This window comes from Daphnia pulicaria, chromosome 6 (assembly GCF_021234035.1).
Source record: "Daphnia pulicaria isolate SC F1-1A chromosome 6, SC_F0-13Bv2, whole genome shotgun sequence".
NCBI classification, from domain to species: Eukaryota; Metazoa; Arthropoda; class Branchiopoda; order Diplostraca; family Daphniidae; genus Daphnia; species Daphnia pulicaria.
The window spans coordinates 20,427,751-20,448,792 of record NC_060918.1 but is presented as its reverse complement, the minus strand read 5'-3'; the positions used below and the strand labels follow the sequence as shown (position 1 = coordinate 20,448,792).

Below are 21,042 nucleotides of genomic sequence, written 5' to 3'. Positions count from 1 at the left end.
TTGTTTTTGAATTATTTTCAGCGTTTATGCAGTGTATATGCCACTTCATCTTCAAAATCATAACTCCAGCTAGTTACTACATATGTTCATGAAATGCCTTCTTTAAAATCTGTCATACCACTTTGAAACTGCTTCTTTACTTCTCTCAACTTCTTCAGTGAACTCTTTTACTTCTCCCAATCTCTACAAAGACGGAAATTTTGTGTCTACCCTGTTTCTCGTTTTTTTTTCGGAGTGGGGGACGTAACGTCGGGAGATGCTAGAGAGAGATGCAATGTGCTAACTCCTCATTTCGCTTGAATATTGCTTCCATAGAAGAACAAAGTTATATTTTTATTAGACGAACACATATTTTCAGCAGATAATAAAGAGGATCATTGTTTGTGGAAATTGGTTTTTGCCAATAGGGTGTTAAATTGATTTGTGGTAATTGGAAAGGATTGCCATATAATAATTATTTTCAATAACTCTGTATAATGCAAGTGAATTTGATATAAAACAAAGAATAAAAACATTTCACCTCAACAAGAAAACAAACCTTTAAGTTATACTTGCCTGTTCCAAAATAACTCTACCGGTCCATAACTAAAATATTGCAGAAATCTAAAATATCTATCAACGAGAGCAGGGAAATAAAAGCATTAATTTTTTGAAGCCCCAGGATCAAAAAGTAAAATGTTAGTTCTTTATTCACTCTTAATGCATGTGTTAACGTGTCTGCTTCTTCTACGTCTAATACAAATTTAAATATTTAAATATAAAAGAGATTGTAAGAAATGAAAAAAAAAAGATATATTCAAAAATTTCCTTGAAAATCTCGGACAGAAACGAAAGCCATAACATTTCCTTCATGTTTTACATACATTTCCTTTAATTTGGGTGGCAATATATCTTCTTCTGGGGATTAGCTTGAAAATGTGTTCTTCTCTGGTTTCTATTACTTTATTTAAACCTCCGTGGGCATAGAGTGCCACCGAATATTTCCGCTAAAACTTCACCTTCCACAACGGAACAAAAAAGTATTCTACGTACAGGGCCAATCGTGGTTGGCAGTTTTAGAAAAAGGTCCTAAGCGAATTCGAAACCTTGCAGCTTGAATTGTAAAAAAGTACGCCTTGGATCCGTTGCTGCGAATTCGAATGCTTTTGACCTTTTGACTACAGAGGATGCTTGAGACGAGGGTGCTACCAAAAACAGCCTCTCTACCTCCAATTAAAGGAACATTTTGTAGCGGAAGATGGTTAAATGAATGGTGAATGGTTAAAAAAAGGTTTAGGAAGGTTATTATGGAATTAGAAACAGTTACATAAGGGAGATAGATATAATGTAAATGTGTAAAAGTTGTTTCTCAATTCTGGGTTCTTAAACACATTGTTGCTGCATTATTCACATGCCTAACACAAAACCAAAAACAAGTCGGATTATTAAGTAACTATGCAAAACACAGACTTGAATGAGACGTTTAACTGAAAGTACAAAAATATGTAATGATGTATAGTTAGGATTGTAAGAGAGTGTATTTTTTTAAATACCAACATTTAAGAATTACATTGAAAATCTTGAAAAGAAGCGGTGGGCTTGAAAATGTGTTTTCGACTGGTTCGCATAATACTAAAACCTCTGAGTTCCGCTTAGTGATGGTAGCCTAGTTTTATAACACTAGGTGTTGCTAAATATAAATAACTAGTTTTTTTTAAAACTATGCATAACTAGGATACTTATCTAGTTTGTGCTAAAACTAGGTACGGTTATTACTTAAAAACTAGGTATTAGGTAATAGTAAAAGTAGTAAAAATAACTAGGTAAAGTTTTAAACTAGGTAATTACCTAGTTATTTAGGTAACTTAATTCCTAAACTTGGCACCCATTTCATATTTACTTGGCTTTTTGAAAACGAAATCCCATGTTTTTCCAGCCATGGCCCCATTTCGATTTATCTATAAAGATTAACCAATGCAAACTGACCCAAAATAAACATAGGTTTGACATTGACAAATATTGTTTGTTTTGCCCGGGAGCGTATGCTCTGAAAAAGAAAATAGACAAACAAACATTAAGGAATTGAAAAATGAGTAAAAATAAAATATTACCTTTGTATGTTTTAGGAGAAGTGTTATTAGGAGAAGGGTTATTAGGTATAGGAGCTTCTTCCTCATCTGAATTTGAAATAGTCATCAAACAAAGTCCTTCGACTACTTCTTGTTTTATAAAATCGTACAGTAATCGTTTACCTTCTTCAAATAACTCACCGTTAAATTCTAAACTTTAACTCGGATGTAGTAAACCGCACATCAAGTACGTTTTATCAAATTGAGGATGAGCTGCTACATCCATGAAATTCTCAAATTTCTTTTTTATTACAGAAAGTCGAAGATCACATAAACGTCTCAACATCGGGTACTCTTCTTTAGTTATGTGAAGTGTTCTTCTAGTGTCAAAATTTGTTTTCATATTCAGGCGTGTGGTCTTCGTCCGATTCATTTTCAGATTCCAATTGTTCGTCATCTCTATTTTGATGTCCAATTTTGACGTACTCATCAGGGGTCATTGGAATTGGGAAGGTCGCAATCTTCTAACAATTGGTCGAGTGACGGCGTTTTTTCACGCACTGAATAACTCTGTACGGTTAAAATTCTAATAAGTTTAATGAACCGTGTCACTTTCTTCATATCCAATTCATAGTCCCCGCAAATTTGATCCAAAAGTTAATGAATCCCAATTTCTGTATGAGGATGACGGAAATCTGGACAAGCCAATGCGGCAACTTAGATGATAGACGATTTTAAATTAAATTTAACAACAACTCCAAGATACAACTTATCCAGGCCGGGATGGCTCCATATGTCCATGGTCACAAAGTAGTTCTTTACTTGTTTTAAATTTGACTCGATATTATTCTTTACTTTTTGGAAATATTCAACGACCCACTTTTTCAGTGTGACCTCCAAGACACGCAAATCTTGGTAATCGCTCCAGTCCTTTTGGTCGGTGATCAATTCGTGCGGATCACCTTTTTCAAGTCTGTAGATGTAAAGGCGATTCTGGGGAAACATGTCGAGCCTCAACAACATGTCCTTAAAGGTCGAACGATCCAGGTCCTCATCAAATGTCGATGACAAATTTTTGCGAATCTCTGACTACCCGCCCAATGCCAAAATGGACGCTTTAAAGGTCCAGCTTCGTGAGTTTGGCTCTGTGCTTGATCTCCACTAAGATCGGTACGCAGGGGCTATTGCTGTCATGATCCCTTGCCTTACTGGAAAAATTACAGTCCAGATGACCTTGAGCTGCGCCATCCCGTCTTATTTTCAAGTCGTTGATTTCAAAGTGTACGCATGGTTTAATGTTATAAGAGATATTTAGTTTCATTAGAAATAATTCAAGAAATAATAATGGTAAGTGGAAACATTTACGTTGTTATCTTGATGGTGTCTTAGATTTATTTTAATTTCTTATTTTTCTATTTCAGCTTTTCAATTGGTGGTGAGAAAGTCTACTTACACGTTGCATCTAGTATCGAATTCTCCCTCATTACAGGCCTAGACTATCTGTTTATCATGTTTGTGTGTGTGTGTTTTGTGTATGTCATATGGTTTTGTGAGATATGGTTTTTATTATATCATATTTGTATTACATGGAATAATAAACCAAGCGCACAGAAATAATAAATTTTTAACCCAACATGAGTTCATTTCTTTCACTTTATATAAAGCAATATAGCTTGCAATCAAAGTTTATGTAAACCAAACAAATGTCTAACAAACATGCTGCGAGAAAGCATATTAACATATATATATTTTCTGCCGTCCATCTCCCGTGAAAGGTCGCACTTGGCGATTGGATAAATTTAAGCCAAAGAATTGTTTTTAACGTCAAAACATTTTCCAGATTTTGGATTGGGAAACGTTGATTACTGGCCCGGCTCCATCACGACACTACCATACGAAACCACGCTAAACTACAGTACCACGACCGGTAGTGTTACGTTCGAGGCTGACTGTACGCCATACGTTTCTGTCTCTTGCCCTTTGGTTAGCAATCGATCGACAACCAGCTGTCAACACGAGAATTCAGCTCAGTTGAATCGTCTCCTCGTTGTACAACATTCGTAGAATTTTGTAGTTTTAGTCCTGACATGAGCAACTTTTTAGAATTTAAACAATCTAAGTCCACATCTTGGGAATCAAAATCATCCAAACATGAAGTGGAAATGGCGTCTGATTTGGACTTGGATGCGGATGCGGACGCGGATTTGGAAAACTCTTTTGGAATGTTCAAGGTATGATAACTGTCTTTTGTATAGAATACTCCTTTACATTTCAATTTCCGAATAATTTATTTAGGAAAACAATGAAGTTAGCAGCAGCAATGGACAATTCGACGGTTTCAAGCCACGACAATTAGACGATGTGTCACATATCTGGAGGGTCACCATAGGCAGAGAAGAGCGGCGTGAAGCTAACATTCCCGACAACGATCCAATCCCGCCAATCGTCATTTCTCGTGTCGCTACTGCTAGCCCTATTTCGCTGCTGTGCCTCAATCGTTTAAAAATCTTCAAAGAGGCGAAATTGGCGCGTTGGGTAAAATCAGCAACTAAGGAACCAACAACCATTGCAACAACCCGACAACAACCGTATTCCGGCAATGCGCCCATTCTTCCTCCTGATTTTCCACCCAATCCGTTTTTTTAGACCGTGGTAACAAACCGTCGATATGGAAGCTCAACTAACTGATGTTGATGCTAACATTGGTTAGCTGAATCTCCAATCAACGCCAATGGTAAGCAGTCCGTCGCAAGTTCCACTTCCCGTTCCAGTTCCAAGCGTCATTCGTCAGGTTTCTTTTGACGGTCTTGTTCATCATCTGCAAAACCTGTACGAACGAGAGGCAGATGCCTATATGAGAGGGCCGTTGCCGAAGAAGAAAAGTCATACCGCAGCTGTCTAGATATTATTAAATTGTTTTGGTAATTACTACGTTATGTAATAATGTTTGATGCTATTACAGGTGAAAGTGATTTAGATGTGGCCTTTGATAAATATACCACCAGCAATCACGAAGCGAAATGTCGTATTGCGGATGAATGTAACGGTTCGTACATTACTTAATTTAATTCCCAATGTAATTTTTTTTCAATTTCAATTTTCATCGACAGGCGCATTCTATATACAGACAGAGGAGAGCAGAAATTATAGCTCTACATAGCTCTACTTTTTCTTTAGAACAAAATGACAGTAGCCAGGGGTCCTTTTCCGTAAAAAAAAAAACATTTTCCAACAAGCAGACGGTTGAAAAATGAAAACCAACCGTTATTGAAAACCACCCCGAGATACCGAAAACATTTCCTACGGGAAATGTTTGAGGTGAAAAGCTCTATGACTTGTATGAAAATAAGAGCGGTAGCAAGGGGTCCTTGTTGATTGCTTTTTTATTTGGGTAGAAATAAATAAAAAAAGGGATGAGTTTCAAGTTGGTTGCGCCCTGTCGGTGTCCATTAATTCATTATTCATAACATTAGCTGTGCTATCCCAGTTAATTATCGCTCTGAAGGCACATATCCCATTCCACACCTTCAAACAGTCGTCGGGAGAGTACTTTATTACTTTCCCGTCAGAATTTCACTTTGTGATGTGATGAACTCTGGTACCAAACGTTGCCAAAGCCATTAATGTGTGCGCAAAGTAGTGGGTTTTCTACAAGGAGAAGACGTCCAACTGTGGCTGCGACTAAAAAGAGATATTTCGTGCCATAAAAAAAATCCAGTTCATGGAAAAAATTCAACGAAGTTTTTCATGGTGTCTTTATTTTGTTATTTTTTTCTCATTCTAGCATTTGAAGTGAATTGCAAATTTCTGTTCAGTTCTTCTACTTATTACTCTCCATATGTTTATCGTTCCATCAATATGAAGAAGCTAGAACTATATCGGGAATCGTCTGAGTGGAAGGCTGGTGCTGTACAGCTACGCCACTGAAGTTACATAAAATATAGCATAGTTTTATTAATCTACTTTGTTACTTAATCGACTGTTTAGAAAGGGCATAGCATAAGTGCATAACACACATTAGTAAGGTTTTATCTTAACGTACATATAAAAGTTCTTCTTCTACTTTTATGGGGTGATTTACGCCTTTACAGTTGGATTTTTATATAAGATATTAGGGGACCATTTAAAATATATATTAATTTAAACTAATAACTGTCATACAAATTAACAGTTGTAGCACATTTTTTTTAATTTACGTACAGAAGTGCGTAGCGTGTTTACTAATAAATAAACTTAGGAATAAGTAAATTATAATAATAAAAATAAGTTTATGTTTTCATTTATCATGTTTATTTAAGAAAGTTAAGTTCTTAACGGAGAAATAATGCAGCTGGTAAAAACAAACATGATTTAATATGATGGTAAAAAATAAAGTGTTTCGTGACTTTCATCGTTACATTGCAGTATATTTTTTATGTAAAAATAAGCAACACTTGAGAGCAAATTGGTCACAATGGGCTAATATTTTTAATCAAGTACCATTTAGCAACCTTTGGGAGCCCATTGGTCACAAGTGGGATAATATTTTTAATCAAGTACCATTTAGCAACCTTTGGGAGCTAATTGGCCACAATAGCCAAATATCTTTACTATACCATAAAGTGCCCAAAATAGCCGGGAGCAAATTCATTGCCAGGTCACGACCAGGTCATGAATTGGGAATTACGTGGCTAGCTGGGTTGTCTTATAGAGTGTGGAACGGGTAGGTGAGTCAGATAAGTCGCCGATTCGTAAACGGTGAATATATAAGGTTTAGTTCGGTTCTCATATTAACTAAAATGTGTTCCACATCCTGGCACGTAACAATTCACAAGATCTCATTGAAGTTATATTTGTAAGTTTTGTTTTGTTCTGAGAGAACTTTCATTCACGACTTGAACTTTATATTAGAAGAACGGGAAGTATCCCTGTATTTGTGATACAGCCTTCAATAATACATGTAATAAAAATCATTTTTATTTCACGGTGGTTTGAATTGAACGCCGTGCAGTGGCATGTTGGCTAACATCGCTATCCATACGGCCACTATTGATATGAATTGCCCGTAGAAAAACTTAACATAACTAGCTACCTAACCATTCCAACGAGCTAGCAGTATTGAACGCCAGATGGCGAAGTTGAACCCTCGATTTTTCGTCTGATTGGCTCTTGCCCGGGGAAAGGATAGGGAATTTGGCAGATCCTCTCGCCTTCATGGGGCAGGATTCAAGTTTACAGGCCTTAACCATTAAGTAGGCCATGGCTGGAGCTCAACATACAGGAAATTTTGCAATGCTGCATACTAGCTGTCGTATTTGGTTTATTTTCAGCGTCACTGTCTATGCATCGTATATGACGGCTGTGCGTCAAAATCATAACTCTATCTAGTTGGAATATTTTCATGAAATATGTTCTATAAAATCTGTCAGACCACCTTTGAAACTCGCCTTTACTTCTCTGAAACTCCCCCTGAAACTTCTCTGCAGCTGGGCAAGCTTTGAACAGTTCAGGATATTTCACTTTCATAAGGGCTCTTACCTGGTTTTGGTATTTGTAAGATACCCTGCAAAATAAAAATGTTATTGATTAATCAATGAACTTTTGTGTAATTTGTGGTGCTATTATATTATACTTACTCAACCCACATTTTCGGTTTGCCAGATACTAGAAAGTTGACACTACCGAAATTCAAATCTTCCACGTGCCAACCTGTTAGGCTACCAGCCTCACCGATTAATAATTCGACTGTGTCTATTCCGGGCATGTTCAGTTTTTCCTCGGGCACCAACAAATACTTTGAAAAAGAATTTGACAAAGATTGCAAACACCTGTGAATTATTATTACAAGATCACGGCTGTTAATAATTTTTGAAAGGGAAGTTAATTATATAAATATATATAAACAATATTACCATTCACTGTTGTTATCCTTTGGGAAAATTGAATGGCCCTTGTTTATGACGTATCTTGCATACTCTTCGGACTCGGCAATCTTTGTCAGGAAAGGCATCATGGATGGCCAAAAAGAAGATCGCCCTCCGAGGTCGTATCTAGGTGATCGTTTGAAGTCTGCCTCAAGAGCCTCTTTTCTGAAGGTGTTGTACGTCGTCCAGCCTCCTTTTTTTATTACTTTTCTCGGGTTGCTGGTACACTATGAATCAGCCTCCGGATTTCTTCGTCAACAGTTCCACGTAGGGAGTAACATGCATTCGGCTAAGGGTTGAAGTATCCGCTATGTAATTTGCAGTGAGCGGACGAACGATAAAGGCTCCGTGCTTTGCTCCGTACTCTGTGTATGTACGGTGTACCACGTCGTAGAAATTTTTCTTTTCAATGTCAATGTCCAGAGTCAACCCATTATGATCACTGATTTCTGAAATATTTAAAAATAATTTTAAAATTTACGTCAATTAAAAGCGAAGGCGAAATATGATTTTGTACCTAGAAGGACAAGACTCTCTTCTTCGGACATATTTCTAGACACCAGCTTCCAGGCAGCGTGTTTTGGGCAATTAATCAATTTGTTGTCAAATTGGCCACAGAAGTTGCATTTGGGTCTGTCTGAACACTGACGATGATAGTGACCTGGTTTTTTACAGGTGTAGCAAAGTGATGTACAAAAACCTTTCTATTGCCCATGAGAGGAGATGATTTTCAAGAATTTCAACATATTGCTGCCCGGTAAATCTGCCGTGAATCTGAATCAAGGGCCCAGACCCCTCAGCCGAAAAACAGCCACATACTGGCACAGTCTTTCTCCAGCTACGGTCATAAATTTGAACGTGGTCTTTTTCAAATCTAGTGCCGTTGGGGCGGTGAACAAAAACTCTGCCACATTCGTCAGATCTAAAATTAAAAAAAAAAAAAACGGACGACATCAGATTTGAAATCAGGACTCTGGCGTGGAAGGCATCCGGTTTAACCACTATACTATCAGCCAGTGATAATATAAAGTTACCCAAATGTGTTTTCTTCTCTGAAAATAACAGATCGCCACCACTGAGCATCACGATAAGCATGAAGAGTAGCAAACTCAAATCGATCTTCAATGTGTTGAGGAGAAAGAAAGAATTTTCGCACAGCTCTCCTCGGAATTCGATTGACGGCTTTCAATCGTCGAACAATTGTCTGACGAGAGACATCGACATCGGCAGTATCTATTTCAATAAGCAATTAACAAATAATTTCATTCATGAGAACAAAAACTACACTTTACCGGCAATTTCCTTTGATTTCGTGATAGGTTTGTTTAGAACCACACGTAACAATCGCAGATCTTGGAGTGGAGTGGTAACTCTTGGTCTGCCCGATCCTTCTCGTCGCAAAATGTCTCCCGTTTCAAGAAAACGGAATTGCCAAAGTCCGACTGTGGCTGGAGATATGCCTAATTGCCTTGCAATTTCTCTCACACCCAAAACAGAATTCGTCAACGCAACAATAGCTCCCCTCTCCGCAAAGGAGAGTTTTTTGTTTGGATTTTCACGAAACATCACGGGTGAATGATTGCAAATTAACACGGTAACAGATGAAGAAAACTTTTGCCTTATTGCCACATATTCATTATTTAAAAAAAATTGATTCCTGAAAGTAATTCATGCCCATTGCTATTCGAATCTTTGAAATTTTGCCAACTCGTTGTCAGTCTAGTGGATACGGGGGTTTTCTCCTACCCCTATGGTCCCGAGTTCAAATCTCGGCATCTCCAAAAAATGGAATCTCGTTAAATTGACAATCTAATTGTCGTTTTTCATTACTTCTTTAATAAAATGATAGGAAAATAATAGGAAATGATTATTAATCGCCAATGAAATAATTTCATTGACGTCATGACATTCCCTCAAAATTGACTTGCATGAAACGTGATTCAAAGCAACCTTACGATAACTTGTGAGCCTAGGGTGAGCCTAGGGCCTAAGGCCTAAGGCTATTGCAATGCGGTTATTCGTTTTTACCCGCAAAGGAAATTCCAGACAGCCTGTCTGGTTTCATTCATTCGTGATTTTTTTGGGGGGGAAAGGCATGACCGGTGGCTAAATGAGCTTATTACTCCTTTTCCCTTCTTCCCACCTTTCGCTTTGTTCCTAGCCCCCCAAAATTAGGACCAAAAGTGAAACATAGTTTCCCGTAAAGTGGGTAGGTGGCTTTCAAAATAAAATCGGTGTTCGGATTTTTTTGGACCATACTGTACCTGAAGCATGGAATGAAAACACATGGAAGAATGTGCTTCCGCCAACGTAAACTGGCCAGTCCACGACAAAGGTGGAGGATGAGCTAGGTATTTTTACTTGTAGAACCAGTTGAAGCCGAGAAAAAGGCAGCAAACTTGCCGATCCTCTCGATACATCGTTCCGTCCCATTTACTTCGCGCTTCCATAAAAATTTCATGAACAACAAATCACGGAAAGGTTAATTAAATGATTGGCAAAACGTAATCAAGAAATGGCCAACTGGTAATGAGAATCCATGCTTTATCTCGTAACAGAAGCGGGTATAAGTTTGATTGGGTCCAGTACGGCTGGCCCAGAGAGCTTTTCCAACTATCATTTTTTTTTCTCCTTTGGAACTGTTTAACTGCGAGCATAAAAGTGCGTCAGAAAAGTTAAAATGAAACAAAGTCCCAAATTTATTTGAAAAGCTTATTCTTACTTTTTTGCGATAATGCCATGGAAACATGAGAATCCGGTTGAACAGCGATTAATACAACACCCAGAATGTCCATTAGTTGAGTTCCATTAAATACACCTGCCTTTTCAATCTCTTTTAAAAATTTTAAACAAAAAATTGTTATCGATGCATACCAACAAAATTTAAAGATGTTTGGTGGCTCACCTAGCATGAAAAGCTACCTTTTAAAAAGGTCTAGGTCGTAGACGATGAGGAATTATTCAGAAACTTCAGGGTACCGTTTCTTTTGTACATTTTAAGTGGTTGACTTCACTGCTGGTGGCCAGTGACGTGGGATGTATAAAAAATTTTCTTATTCAAGCATATGACAGATCCTAAAAAGATGGGAAGCAATAATGAAATAATCTTCATAGATTTGTTCTAGTAAAGGGAGGTTTCAAATGAAAACTGGCTAGTGAAATAAAGAAATGTCATTTGACAGCAGATAATTTCGAGCAACTTGAAGTTTAAGCAAATAACTTAATTAAAGGACTAACGAAGGATCCAAACCCCGTACTCTTTTTACTAGCTGATGCAACTGTTTTTGAAACAGAACGAGTCCACGTTGCTCGACTTGTGAATTGCTCCATAGTGAATAAAAAATCTACAGTAAAATGGATTTCACCATAGTTCTGTGCTTTTCTTTACTTTTTACAAACAGATTCATTTAAATACATTTTGCCTCTTTTTTTTACATTACCAGGCTTCCACCAAAAAGTTGCAGACAATTTTTCATCGATATAAATTCACTCCGCATTTTGCCTATTCGCCCCGTTTTGCTATTTCTTTCAGCCAATTATTATATGTGCCAATCTGCCGAATGTGCGATTGTTTTCTTACATTTTCTATAACTGACTGTGATGCAATCTTCATCCATAAAGTTAAAAAAATGAAATAAACAAAAGCAATCAGTTAATGTATTAGCTGGCCTTGGCGGTTATTTCATCTCACCTACAGAATCAGACGGATTAAATTTATCTGTTTAAATTTATTTATGATAGTGGCCTGGTTTTTTACAGGTGTAGCAAAGTGATGTACCTGTTTGATGAACAGCAGTGTATAAAGGAGAAGAACACGAAATGAAAAATTTGAATTAGAAAATCGCCCTACCAGGTGAGATTAGAGGATGACGTTTCCAGAATCCATTTGCCGGAGAGCCCCTTTTTCTTTTGGCGCATTCATCTTATTTGGTCGAGATTCTGTACAAGAGAAGAAAAAATTCTTGCTTGATTATTATGTTGTTTACATATTAGTATTGAAGTATAATGAGTCGATAATTACCATGATTAACGAAAGTACGTGGTGGAAAAAGCGGTGTTGGAAGTAAACCTTTGGAAGTTGATGGTTTTTCTTTTCCGACACACACTGCGCTATTATCTACGATATAAAATTCATTTATTAATATATAGAACGAAGGTTATCATCAGACGGCTATTTGTAACGGCCACGTTTTGTTCTTCCTTTAGTACTGCTTCTTTTCGAGCAAATCAAAATGAAGAAATTCTTGACCAAATATTAACTTTTGCTACGGGAGCAACTTTGCAACTACACTCTTACTATTCAATCATACAAGAATGCCGTTACAGACATGTTCGAGACGGAAGAATAGCCATTACTCTATTCAGAGACCACTGCCGGATCGTCTGGAACGTAGACGACTGGAGAGGTGGATTCACCGGAGACTGGAGCGGTGTCGATGGGTTCGTCCAGCTCTTCCCCAGAGATCACGCCAAGAACGGATATTCCACAGCTTCGGCTATCTTCGTCGACTGAAAAGGAATAATAAAGGAAACAGAATAAGCTACAATATCGCAATCAGATTCAGTACGAAAATGTAAAATAAACAAGTAATTCCAAACAAATTTCAATTCTTACCAATTGTATGACGTCTTTTCTTGCGGATTTGACCCATGTGGATGATGTTTACCACACAGTTATCGATTTACTCTCTGCCACCTGAATATAGACACACAAAAAATTATGATTATCAAACTTCAATACGAGCCGAAAAGGGGAAAAATAATAATCATATGAGCTACCAATTTGGCATGTTCCAGAGCTGCAATTTCTTTGTGGTGGTTGCAATCAGTAGTAACCAACGCCTGCGATCGCAATTCTTCTACACGTCCTTTCCAAGTACTTGAGAAAGTATTGTGAAAGAGGCTTACATGATTCCTAATATATTGAAATTTAAAATTAAGAATTTGCGCAAAAATAACAGATTAACGAGGTTTTGTCAACTTCACGTACGAAAAACCAAATTTTGGGTTGAGATTAAAAGGAAATTGCTACAATTTTAATCTTTTTTTGGCTTTGATTCAGAGTGATTAAAGACAAGGTGTATGAGATTCAAATCAGTTCCCAACTCCTCAGAGAAAAATTACCAAAAGATAGGATCGTCCGGCTTCAGTTGATCCTTACGTTGGGAGGGGGGGGAGCACGAACTGACTGACTGTGACTGTTGACGTTACTGGTGACTTGAACTCATTAGACAATTTTGCTTTTTCCTTCGTCCACTCTTCGTACTTCTTACTGTATTCCTGCTTGGAAATCAGGTTACATTTCTTTTTATCCTCGGGAGTTTGTTGCTAGTAAAGAGAAAAATTAATCATCCCAAAATTGGAAAAGTAAAATCAGAAGTAAATTACTTTCCAGGAAATCGCTAGAGGCGCATTTACAAAATTCGCAACCGCAAACGCCTTTTTAGGGTCTTGCCTCTGATTGAGAAACATTCGCTCCGCACACTTGAACAAGATTTCCAGATAGACTCCAACCACAGTTGGCACTGAAAACGTGTTTTCCATTTCTTTTAGAAGAACCCTTACATTGTCTGTACCATGAAGTGTTCTAAAAAAAAATATTTTAATTCGCAAATTTTGATTAATGCCCCGAAATAAAAAAAAAATTTCTTATGGGAAATTGTTCCGTTACATAGCTCTATAACTTCTATAAGACAAAACGGAAGTATCCAGGGGTACTTAGCAGTTAAAAATAAACAATTTATTGAACAAAAAATTGGGCGAAATGAAAAATGAGGTTTGCCACAAATGACCCAGAGATACCGCAAACATATAATATGGGAAATGTTTGCGATTCATTGCTCAAACACTTTTATAAAAAAAAGGAAGTAGCCAGGGGTCCTTGGCTGTTAAACAAAAAAAAATTTATCGACCAGATGGGGTGTGTGCCTATCCTGTTGTATGACCGTGTGCGGGGTCTCGGAACGTTTGGGTTTCCCGGGTAATCCTCGACTATTGGAAATACCGTATTCGAAGTAATCACATTGGACAGTTCGTTCGCTAGCTTGAGTAACGGGCTTATGCCTGCTGGGGCCACGGGCTGCTGCTGTGCTCTTGGAAGCTGCGGATCTTTGCTGTAAACCACTTTCACGAGCTTTGCCTAGTCGTGGGCTTCGATCCTGACGTCGACTGTCCGGCTGCTGTTATGGAGGCTAGTGGTTTAATCAGATTACACTGCACCGGGATCCCCTCTTCCATTCTGCGGTTTTTGCTCAGCAGCACCTGGCGTTTGCGTTCAAATCTAGCCTCGTCCTGAATCAGGTCGATCTCACCAAACACCAGGAATCTCTTTTTAGCTGCTGCCCGAGTAGTAGCTTTATAAGCTTCCACTAGATTTGCGTTATGGCGCATAATATTGTCGCACTCAACTAACTCCTTCTGGGGGTGCGCTGGCAAGTCCTGGATTTGCCTGTGCTGTTTAGCTACCTCCTTTCTCCTTTCACTCGGACGCACTTGGAGAGATTGAAGGGGCTGAAGTTTAAGTAACTAAAAAAACGGGAGTTCAAACAACTTTCCTAATAGCTCCAAGCACGCTTTAGTGTCACGGGTCGCTACGAACACTTTTGATGTCTCCTTGATGAGTAATATGGCTTCGGCCCACTGAGCAGCTGATTATCGCAGGTACTTTCTGGTTTCTCAACTAAAAAGTAAAATAAAAGAGAAAGTTTTAGTTTCCGGTCTAAGTTCCGGAAACCGGTTCGAAGAACAATGTGTCGTCCTCGTCCTGCGAAATTAAAATGTGAATGTGGAGATGTAATGTTCATGTAGACATGTTGGAGCAATACGTTACCTGATTATTTGTGTCACACACAACCGTAATGTGAAAGTATGTATTCGGCCTCAACGCAGAAGATTTCACAGTGAATTTTTCTCCTAATAGTCGAAAGTAATCAACATCACCAAACCGGGAATCTTGGCGCAATGGCACATCATTGATTAGCCTGCTTCATTCATCTGAATTGTCGGTGGTATTGTTGCCAGTGACGTTAAAGTCTGGCTGTTTTCTGCGTTGGACGCACCATTCATGCTAACATCAACTGTCACCGTATTTTGCCTCTCCATTTCTTTTACGTTATTAGATTACAAAATCGATCAGTAGCAGCCTCAAACTCCCTTAGTAAGAAGTTGAATAGCTCTTATAGATGTCAATAATGCCTAATGAAAGGTTTGGATGATTTTTAAGTATTCTGGTAACTTCTGGTCGACTTCGGGCATATTGGTTGCACCAGTTCGATATGTTGGTTTAGGTTAAAGAATAGTGTGGAAAAAAACTGTTCAATAACCATCGAGCTAACGGAAGTGGATCACAAAGAATAGCAATGAAGAATGAAATCATTCATTCATGAAAAACTCATAATACTCACACCCACAAGCTTAATTGTTATCTTTTTACATTCGCTTTCCATTCCATTGCTTCAAGGAAACCATATTCTTCTAGGCTGGTAATATGTCTCCAATTCACTAGAAATCCTAGAAATTGAATAAATTTTTGTAAGAAATGTAAAAAGTTACTTAAAAAAGGTTTAGTGTTTACCTAGTTTAGGATTTCCAGGTTTGGGTTCTCTATTATTTGGCGAAATATTCTCACAATTTGAAGTGGCATTTTAAGAGTATTGTAGGGCTGTTATTATAGATAATCTCTTCTTGATGTATCTGTAGTCGGTAATTGCCTTAATTTACAAAAATCAGAAAAAGAATGTCAACTATCTAAACTGTCGCCGGTTTCCCATACCTTAATTATCACGAGATTATCCTTCTCCCTCTTTTCCCCACCTAATTTTTCATTCCATCCTTTTTCCCGTGTGATTTCTATCAACTAGTAATTACAACAAATTAGAAAATTATGGTGTCGAGTTTGAATGTACACATTTAAGGAGTTGTAATGGCAGCAATTCTTGGGAGAAAAAAAGAACAACACAATTTTCTTAACAGGTGTAAAACAGATATGTAGAAAGAAAAGAAGAACTATGACATTGACGCCGACCGTGTGATTGTGGCTTTTACTCTCCTTAACTATACCATGATTTTTACTTCCTTCTCTCTCTCTTCCTTCTTCATATATAGTATATAGTATTCCTCCACTTGTTCCAAGTTTCTATATGAATTTGACGCTCTGTTTGTAAGTATTACCTCCGTTTTGAATTGTCGATTCAATTCATTCTTGGCGAATCCGCGAATCCGAAAGACAGAAAAAAGGAAAAGAGGAAATCTCGTTAATGATATCGGGATCCAGCCAAGAAAAGTGCAATAAAAATGAAGTATTCCACTCAGCATCAGATGGAAGAACCGAGACAATAGCCCAGCGTGGTAAGAGGCTTTTGCTGGATTTGCCGATGACAATACAGACTAGACAATTTTTTTTCCTTTCCCCATCGGTTGGAGGCGCACGCAATGATGATGGGCAACAAGATAATAAGATATCCATTATCTTGCCCGCAGGAATAATCAGGAAAAAATCCCGAGCATAACTGCAATCGTCGGTTGAGAGATGTGGCAACAGTCGTCGCAATCAGACGGGCAGTAACGCTGGAGACACTTTGGTGGGGGGGGACTCGACACTTTTTGGCTTTTTGACTTTTTATAAATGTGACAATCACTAACCAACACATTGATGGCTTTTCCCCCCATTTTCATTCGAGTCTCTTTTTTGTATTTGTCTTATATTTTCCCTTCCCCTGGCACTCATCGCTTAATCTTGAACGTCTCGTGTGCACTTGTCTGAGCCCTCTCGAAAGAGAGAGAGAGAGAGACTGAAAAATTGGTTTCCATAGAGACGGTGCCGGCCCGTCATTACATCTTCACCAGGAGCAGCAGCAGCCGAGATGTGGAGGGGTTGATTGCGTCTGTTTGTGGATTAGGAACTCGTTGGGTCAGAACATTGCGTGTCTCATTGATGCGAACAAAGTCATCCGATGAGAACTGAAGAAGACGAATAGGAGGGAGGCAGGGCAGGGAGCTATAAAAAAGTATAGAAAGAAACAAAAAAAAATACACATAACTCTTTTAGTTTGCGTTTTATAATGAGGGTTTTGGTTGCATTTCCCATTTTTCTTTTTTCTTTTTTCACCCGGATTACTTTGGCTCGTTTTGGGGGGATTAGATTTCCAGATCATGGCGTCATCATTTACTGCCGACCAGGTATAGACAGAAGAGTTTGGTCGTTATTGTTTTTTCTGGAACTAAATGTAATTATTACGTTCAGTAGGTGAAATTTCATCCCGATTTTATTAATCATATTTTTAATTCTTCTTCTTCGGAGAAGAAAAAACCAAATTCTTATTTGTTTATTGATTTTCATTTGGCAAAGGGAAAACAAGAAAGAAAAAGAAAATTTTGAAAAAATCCAGTCGTGTCATTGGGACCTGCCCGTTTTTATTTTTTTTCCCTGGTGGGGTCTGAGCTGCTAGTCCGTCGTCGTTGTGTTTCTTTTTTCTTTTTCTTCTTTGTTGTTGACATTGGGCGTAAGCATTTCTCAACTGCCACCTGCTGATGGCCGAGTGGCAAGGACGCGGGCGAAGGAAGGTTGTGTGTCCAGTCGGTCCATGTTGTGCTGGTGTAGGTCAGTGTGTGTGTGTGTGCCCCCTAAAATATTGATGAAATTGAATTCCTGAGTGAAAGCGCAGCACCGTGACACAAGAAATAAAGCAAACACAATGAAACTGTGAGAAGAACTGCGCCATCGGGGCCAGGTCTCTTTACTTATAAATTAATCAGTTTCTTCTATAATAGGCTTCTTTCTTTCTTGCATTCTTGTTTCTCCTGCTGGAATTTTTTACCGAAATCATTTCGAAACGTGATTTTTGAATGGGAAAAAAAAATTTATTTTCCCGAACCTTTTTTTTCTTTTTTAACTTTGTAACTGCGCACAAATATAAGAAACAAAAACGAAAAATTCAAGAGTCTGAGTGCCTCATTGGAGTCGTATTGTTTTGTGACGGTTGCTGTTGTTGTTGCCCGGTAATTTTTGTTGTTTGTATTTTTCTAACGGAAGAAAAAAAAAAGAAAAAGTAATAAGTCTCGTAAACTCTCCTCGGGAAGACGAGACTGTCGAATAAGAAGGGAAAGATATGTTGTTGTTTTTTGGGTTGTTTTTTCCCGATCAGCGGCTAGCAGGTACTGACCCAATAACAGCTTAAATTACATCTGCTAATCCACTGCACATGTACACATATATAAGTGCGACGAGGAACGGGCCAAAGAACAGGACTAACAACATTTCTTCTTTTTCGCTAGGAATATAAGTTTTTGTGTGTTTTTTTAGCGGGCCGGCGGACGGACAGATCCCGTCACCCAACAAGTTTCCGGGTGATGTGTAGTTTTGCACCGCTGATTATATCAACGAGGCCAGCGTACGTTTTTTGAACGTGATTCCGTTTAGCCCGCTTCAATTTGGCCGGGCCGCTTTTGGTTTTTTTCTCTACATTTTCAATTTCAACCAAAAGAGAAAAGGAGTCAGACGGACGGTTGGCGTCGGCCATGCGTCACCATGTCAGCAGCTAGCATGTTTTATCTTTTGGTCGAGAAACGGGCACGCGGGGGGACAGAGACTTTTCGATCGTCTTAATGAAACGGTCAGGAATTCGTCCCCAAATGAAAAGAATCAAATGAAGGAAAAGGATGGAAAAAAAATCTGGTAAATCCGGTCGAGTCTCTCATTAACTGGAGGCGCTTACCGAACTCCCGACGTGCCTCCCGACGGACGCTTGTTAATTCAAATAGATTTTTCTACTACATACTCTTCTTCCTAGTTGCAAGTGAGTGTGAAGGTGGACCAGAGCCGGCCAGAAAGTTAAAAGAAAAAGAGATAGAGAGCAGTCACTGCTTAATTGAGCGAGATATTCCGTTGTTGCTGGAGCGACATGGCCGCCCCCCTTTGCTTCAGCTGGAAGCTTATAAATAAGTGATTTATTGTTCTAAAGAGAAAAGAGGGTCTTCCAGAAATCTAATCTTCATCGGAAAGCAATCGGGTATTAGAAACTACCAGCCTGGGCTATCTTCTCACCTTAATTTAATTAGACAAAACTATCGAAAATGTACATCATGTCAAATGTGGGTGACGTCAAAAAGTTTCTGGCGGTGTGTTTTCAACGTAGAAGTTAAATTATTTCAATGCGACGATTGGCTTACCATTTTAATCTTATACAATAACGAATATACAATGTTTTTGTATGTCTCCCTTATATATTTTTTTTTTTTTTATTTTTCAATGTGTAACTTTAGGTGTAAAGTGGAATCGGCGGCGGTCAACAAAGAAAAAGAATGACGCAAAAAAGAAGACGGAGAAGACGAATAGGATGCCTGAAAAACGACCCTCTACGTGTTTTTTCTGTAAAGCCGGACAGCACTCCTGGCAAGTCTGTCCAGTTCGAAAGGAATGGTTGGCTTCTAGATAGAAGATGTCTCATCGGGATTGGATTGCAAGTGTCCGTGAGTAACATTTACATCTTTCTGTTTTCAATTTACACGTCTTTATGTAATGTGGCATATTTTGTGTTTTCGTGATATTGATATATATCTGGTCCAGTCATGTTGCTCTAGCAGCAATTTTTTAAAAAATAATCACATTAATAGATGTTGCTCTTGAAGCAATTTTTTAAAATGTGTGTATTTCAGTGATGTTGCTCTATTAGCAATTTTTAAAAATCTTTTATATGTCTAATAGCTGTCTGTGATCACGACGCCGTGACCTACAGGCCATCAGTTGACGAGATGGGGACTCTGCAAAACTTCATAAGCGATGCTATGAAAAAACAAGGACCTGAGACGGGTGCTATTTTGGTCATCCCCCCCTACAAAACACCAAACACTTTCGGAACCCATATTTGTAAGCCTGCAATACATCCATGGAGGCAGGAGTACAAAAGCAGGAAGAGGGAGTCTACAGGAGCGAATATGTTCCAATAAGGGGTTTGTTGCTGGACAAGTTTATGGCCAAAAATTACCTGGCATCTCTCAACAAATCGGGATTCGGCAGTTTGGGGCCAACCGATCAAAATTGGAAAGGAATTTTCAATCTTTTCGAAGAAGTTGAAAAGGTAAATGGCTTGACTCCCCCGAATTCCCGAGTACATGGTCGACAAGAATGCTTCGATATTTGAAGAAGGAGATAGTTCTTGGTGAGTTTTTATGTTTTATTTTTTTACTTTTATATTACATGACTAATTTTCTTTTGATATTACTTTTTTCCCAGGAATCTTCTAAATCTTAAGGAAAGCTTTACTCCCTACGTGAAATGTCCTGCATTCGAGATGTCTGGTGTGAATTCCCCCCAACTACGGCAGAGTACGAGAAAGCCAAAGCGAACCTTGAAACTCTGTTTAAAACGTGGGAGACGAAATTGTCAAAGTGTACATCATCAGAGCTACCAGGCCTCTCAAAGGACGCTGTTGCCATAAAGGAAGCTTTGATGATTGTTACGAGAAAGTCAGCAGATAGGCTCACACATGCCAAAGGAAAAATGCTTAATGAAGAGGAATTAGCTTTGAGGCAGATAGTCGCTGATTATCGGAAGAGGTATGCCATTGTTGAAGAAGACTTGGAATTTAAACATGCTAGGGTATTTCTTCCAACAGACGTTAGCTGTTGGCTAACTGAAACAGAATTGCAGCTACAGTAAGTTACTTTTAAATTTCATGGATTTCTCTTGTATTCATTTTTATTTTCACCACCATAGAGCCCTCCAACAACCTTTTGCCAGCCACGACTTAGAAGTTGCCATTTCTAAATTAAAACAACAAACAAATTAAAACAACAAAGCATTGCCGCAGCTTCGAAGTCCAACATTTTTGATGAAGAAGACATTCACTTGTCAATAGAGGCTGAAGAACTGGCTGCTAGGTATTTTCCTTTGTTTCCCCCTTTAATGTAGTGTTATTCTTATTTTACGTTTGTTAGGTATGAAGTAATTTTGAAGACGTTACACGACAAAGAAGAAGTACCGTGATGCCAGCACAACTCTAAGAGAAAGTGATGCAATCTGCAATGAGTTGGAAATATTCGAGAAAGAGCAATGGCAATTGCACGAATCTCTCCGCGACTCCGAAAAAGCTATC

The 21,042-nt window shown here is 38.4% G+C and overlaps 2 protein-coding genes and 2 long non-coding RNA genes across 4 annotated transcripts; all 4 read right to left on the bottom strand.

Moving 5' to 3' along the window:
- Window positions 1–7,204: 7,204 nt before the first annotated feature.
- LOC124344590 lies at window positions 7,205–8,567 on the bottom strand. Its single transcript, XM_046798187.1, has 2 exons — window positions 7,664–8,567; window positions 7,205–7,590 (listed from the first exon to the last, which is right to left on the bottom strand). The coding sequence occupies exons 1-2, from the start codon at window positions 7,789–7,791 to the stop codon at window positions 7,269–7,271; spliced, it is 450 nt and encodes a 149-aa protein (XP_046654143.1). The 5' UTR covers window positions 7,792–8,567; the 3' UTR covers window positions 7,205–7,268.
- A 4-nt stretch (window positions 8,568–8,571) lies between these two features.
- LOC124344589 lies at window positions 8,572–9,840 on the bottom strand. The gene is made up of 3 exons (XM_046798186.1): window positions 9,244–9,840; window positions 8,986–9,184; window positions 8,572–8,873 (listed from the first exon to the last, which is right to left on the bottom strand). The coding sequence occupies exons 1-3, from the start codon at window positions 9,515–9,517 to the stop codon at window positions 8,621–8,623; spliced, it is 726 nt and encodes a 241-aa protein (XP_046654142.1). The 5' UTR covers window positions 9,518–9,840; the 3' UTR covers window positions 8,572–8,620.
- Window positions 9,841–11,718: 1,878 nt separating this feature from the next.
- On the bottom strand, window positions 11,719–12,622 carry LOC124342535. The gene is made up of 4 exons (XR_006918908.1): window positions 12,567–12,622; window positions 12,308–12,460; window positions 11,973–12,068; window positions 11,719–11,890 (listed from the first exon to the last, which is right to left on the bottom strand). It is a non-coding gene; the product is annotated as an uncharacterized LOC124342535 (long non-coding RNA).
- A 2,689-nt stretch (window positions 12,623–15,311) lies between these two features.
- LOC124342282 lies at window positions 15,312–15,964 on the bottom strand. Its single transcript, XR_006918750.1, has 3 exons — window positions 15,723–15,964; window positions 15,525–15,643; window positions 15,312–15,460 (listed from the first exon to the last, which is right to left on the bottom strand). It is a non-coding gene; the product is annotated as an uncharacterized LOC124342282 (long non-coding RNA).
- Window positions 15,965–21,042: the final 5,078 nt, after the last annotated feature.

Coding starts and splice junctions, on each gene's coding strand:
- LOC124344590 (XM_046798187.1), bottom strand. CDS start 7,791: ATGCCCGGAATAGACACAGTCGAATTATTAATCGGTGAGGCTGGTAGC. Junction 7,591..7,663: donor AAACCGAAAATGTGGGTTGA/GTAAGTATAATA, acceptor TTTATTTTGCAG/GGTATCTTACAAATACCAAA.
- LOC124344589 (XM_046798186.1), bottom strand. CDS start 9,517: ATGTTTCGTGAAAATCCAAACAAAAAACTCTCCTTTGCGGAGAGGGGA. Junction 9,185..9,243: donor GAAATCAAAGGAAATTGCCG/GTAAAGTGTAGT, acceptor TTATTGAAATAG/ATACTGCCGATGTCGATGTC. Junction 8,874..8,985: donor AGAGAAGAAAACACATTTGG/GTAACTTTATAT, acceptor TTTTAATTTTAG/ATCTGACGAATGTGGCAGAG.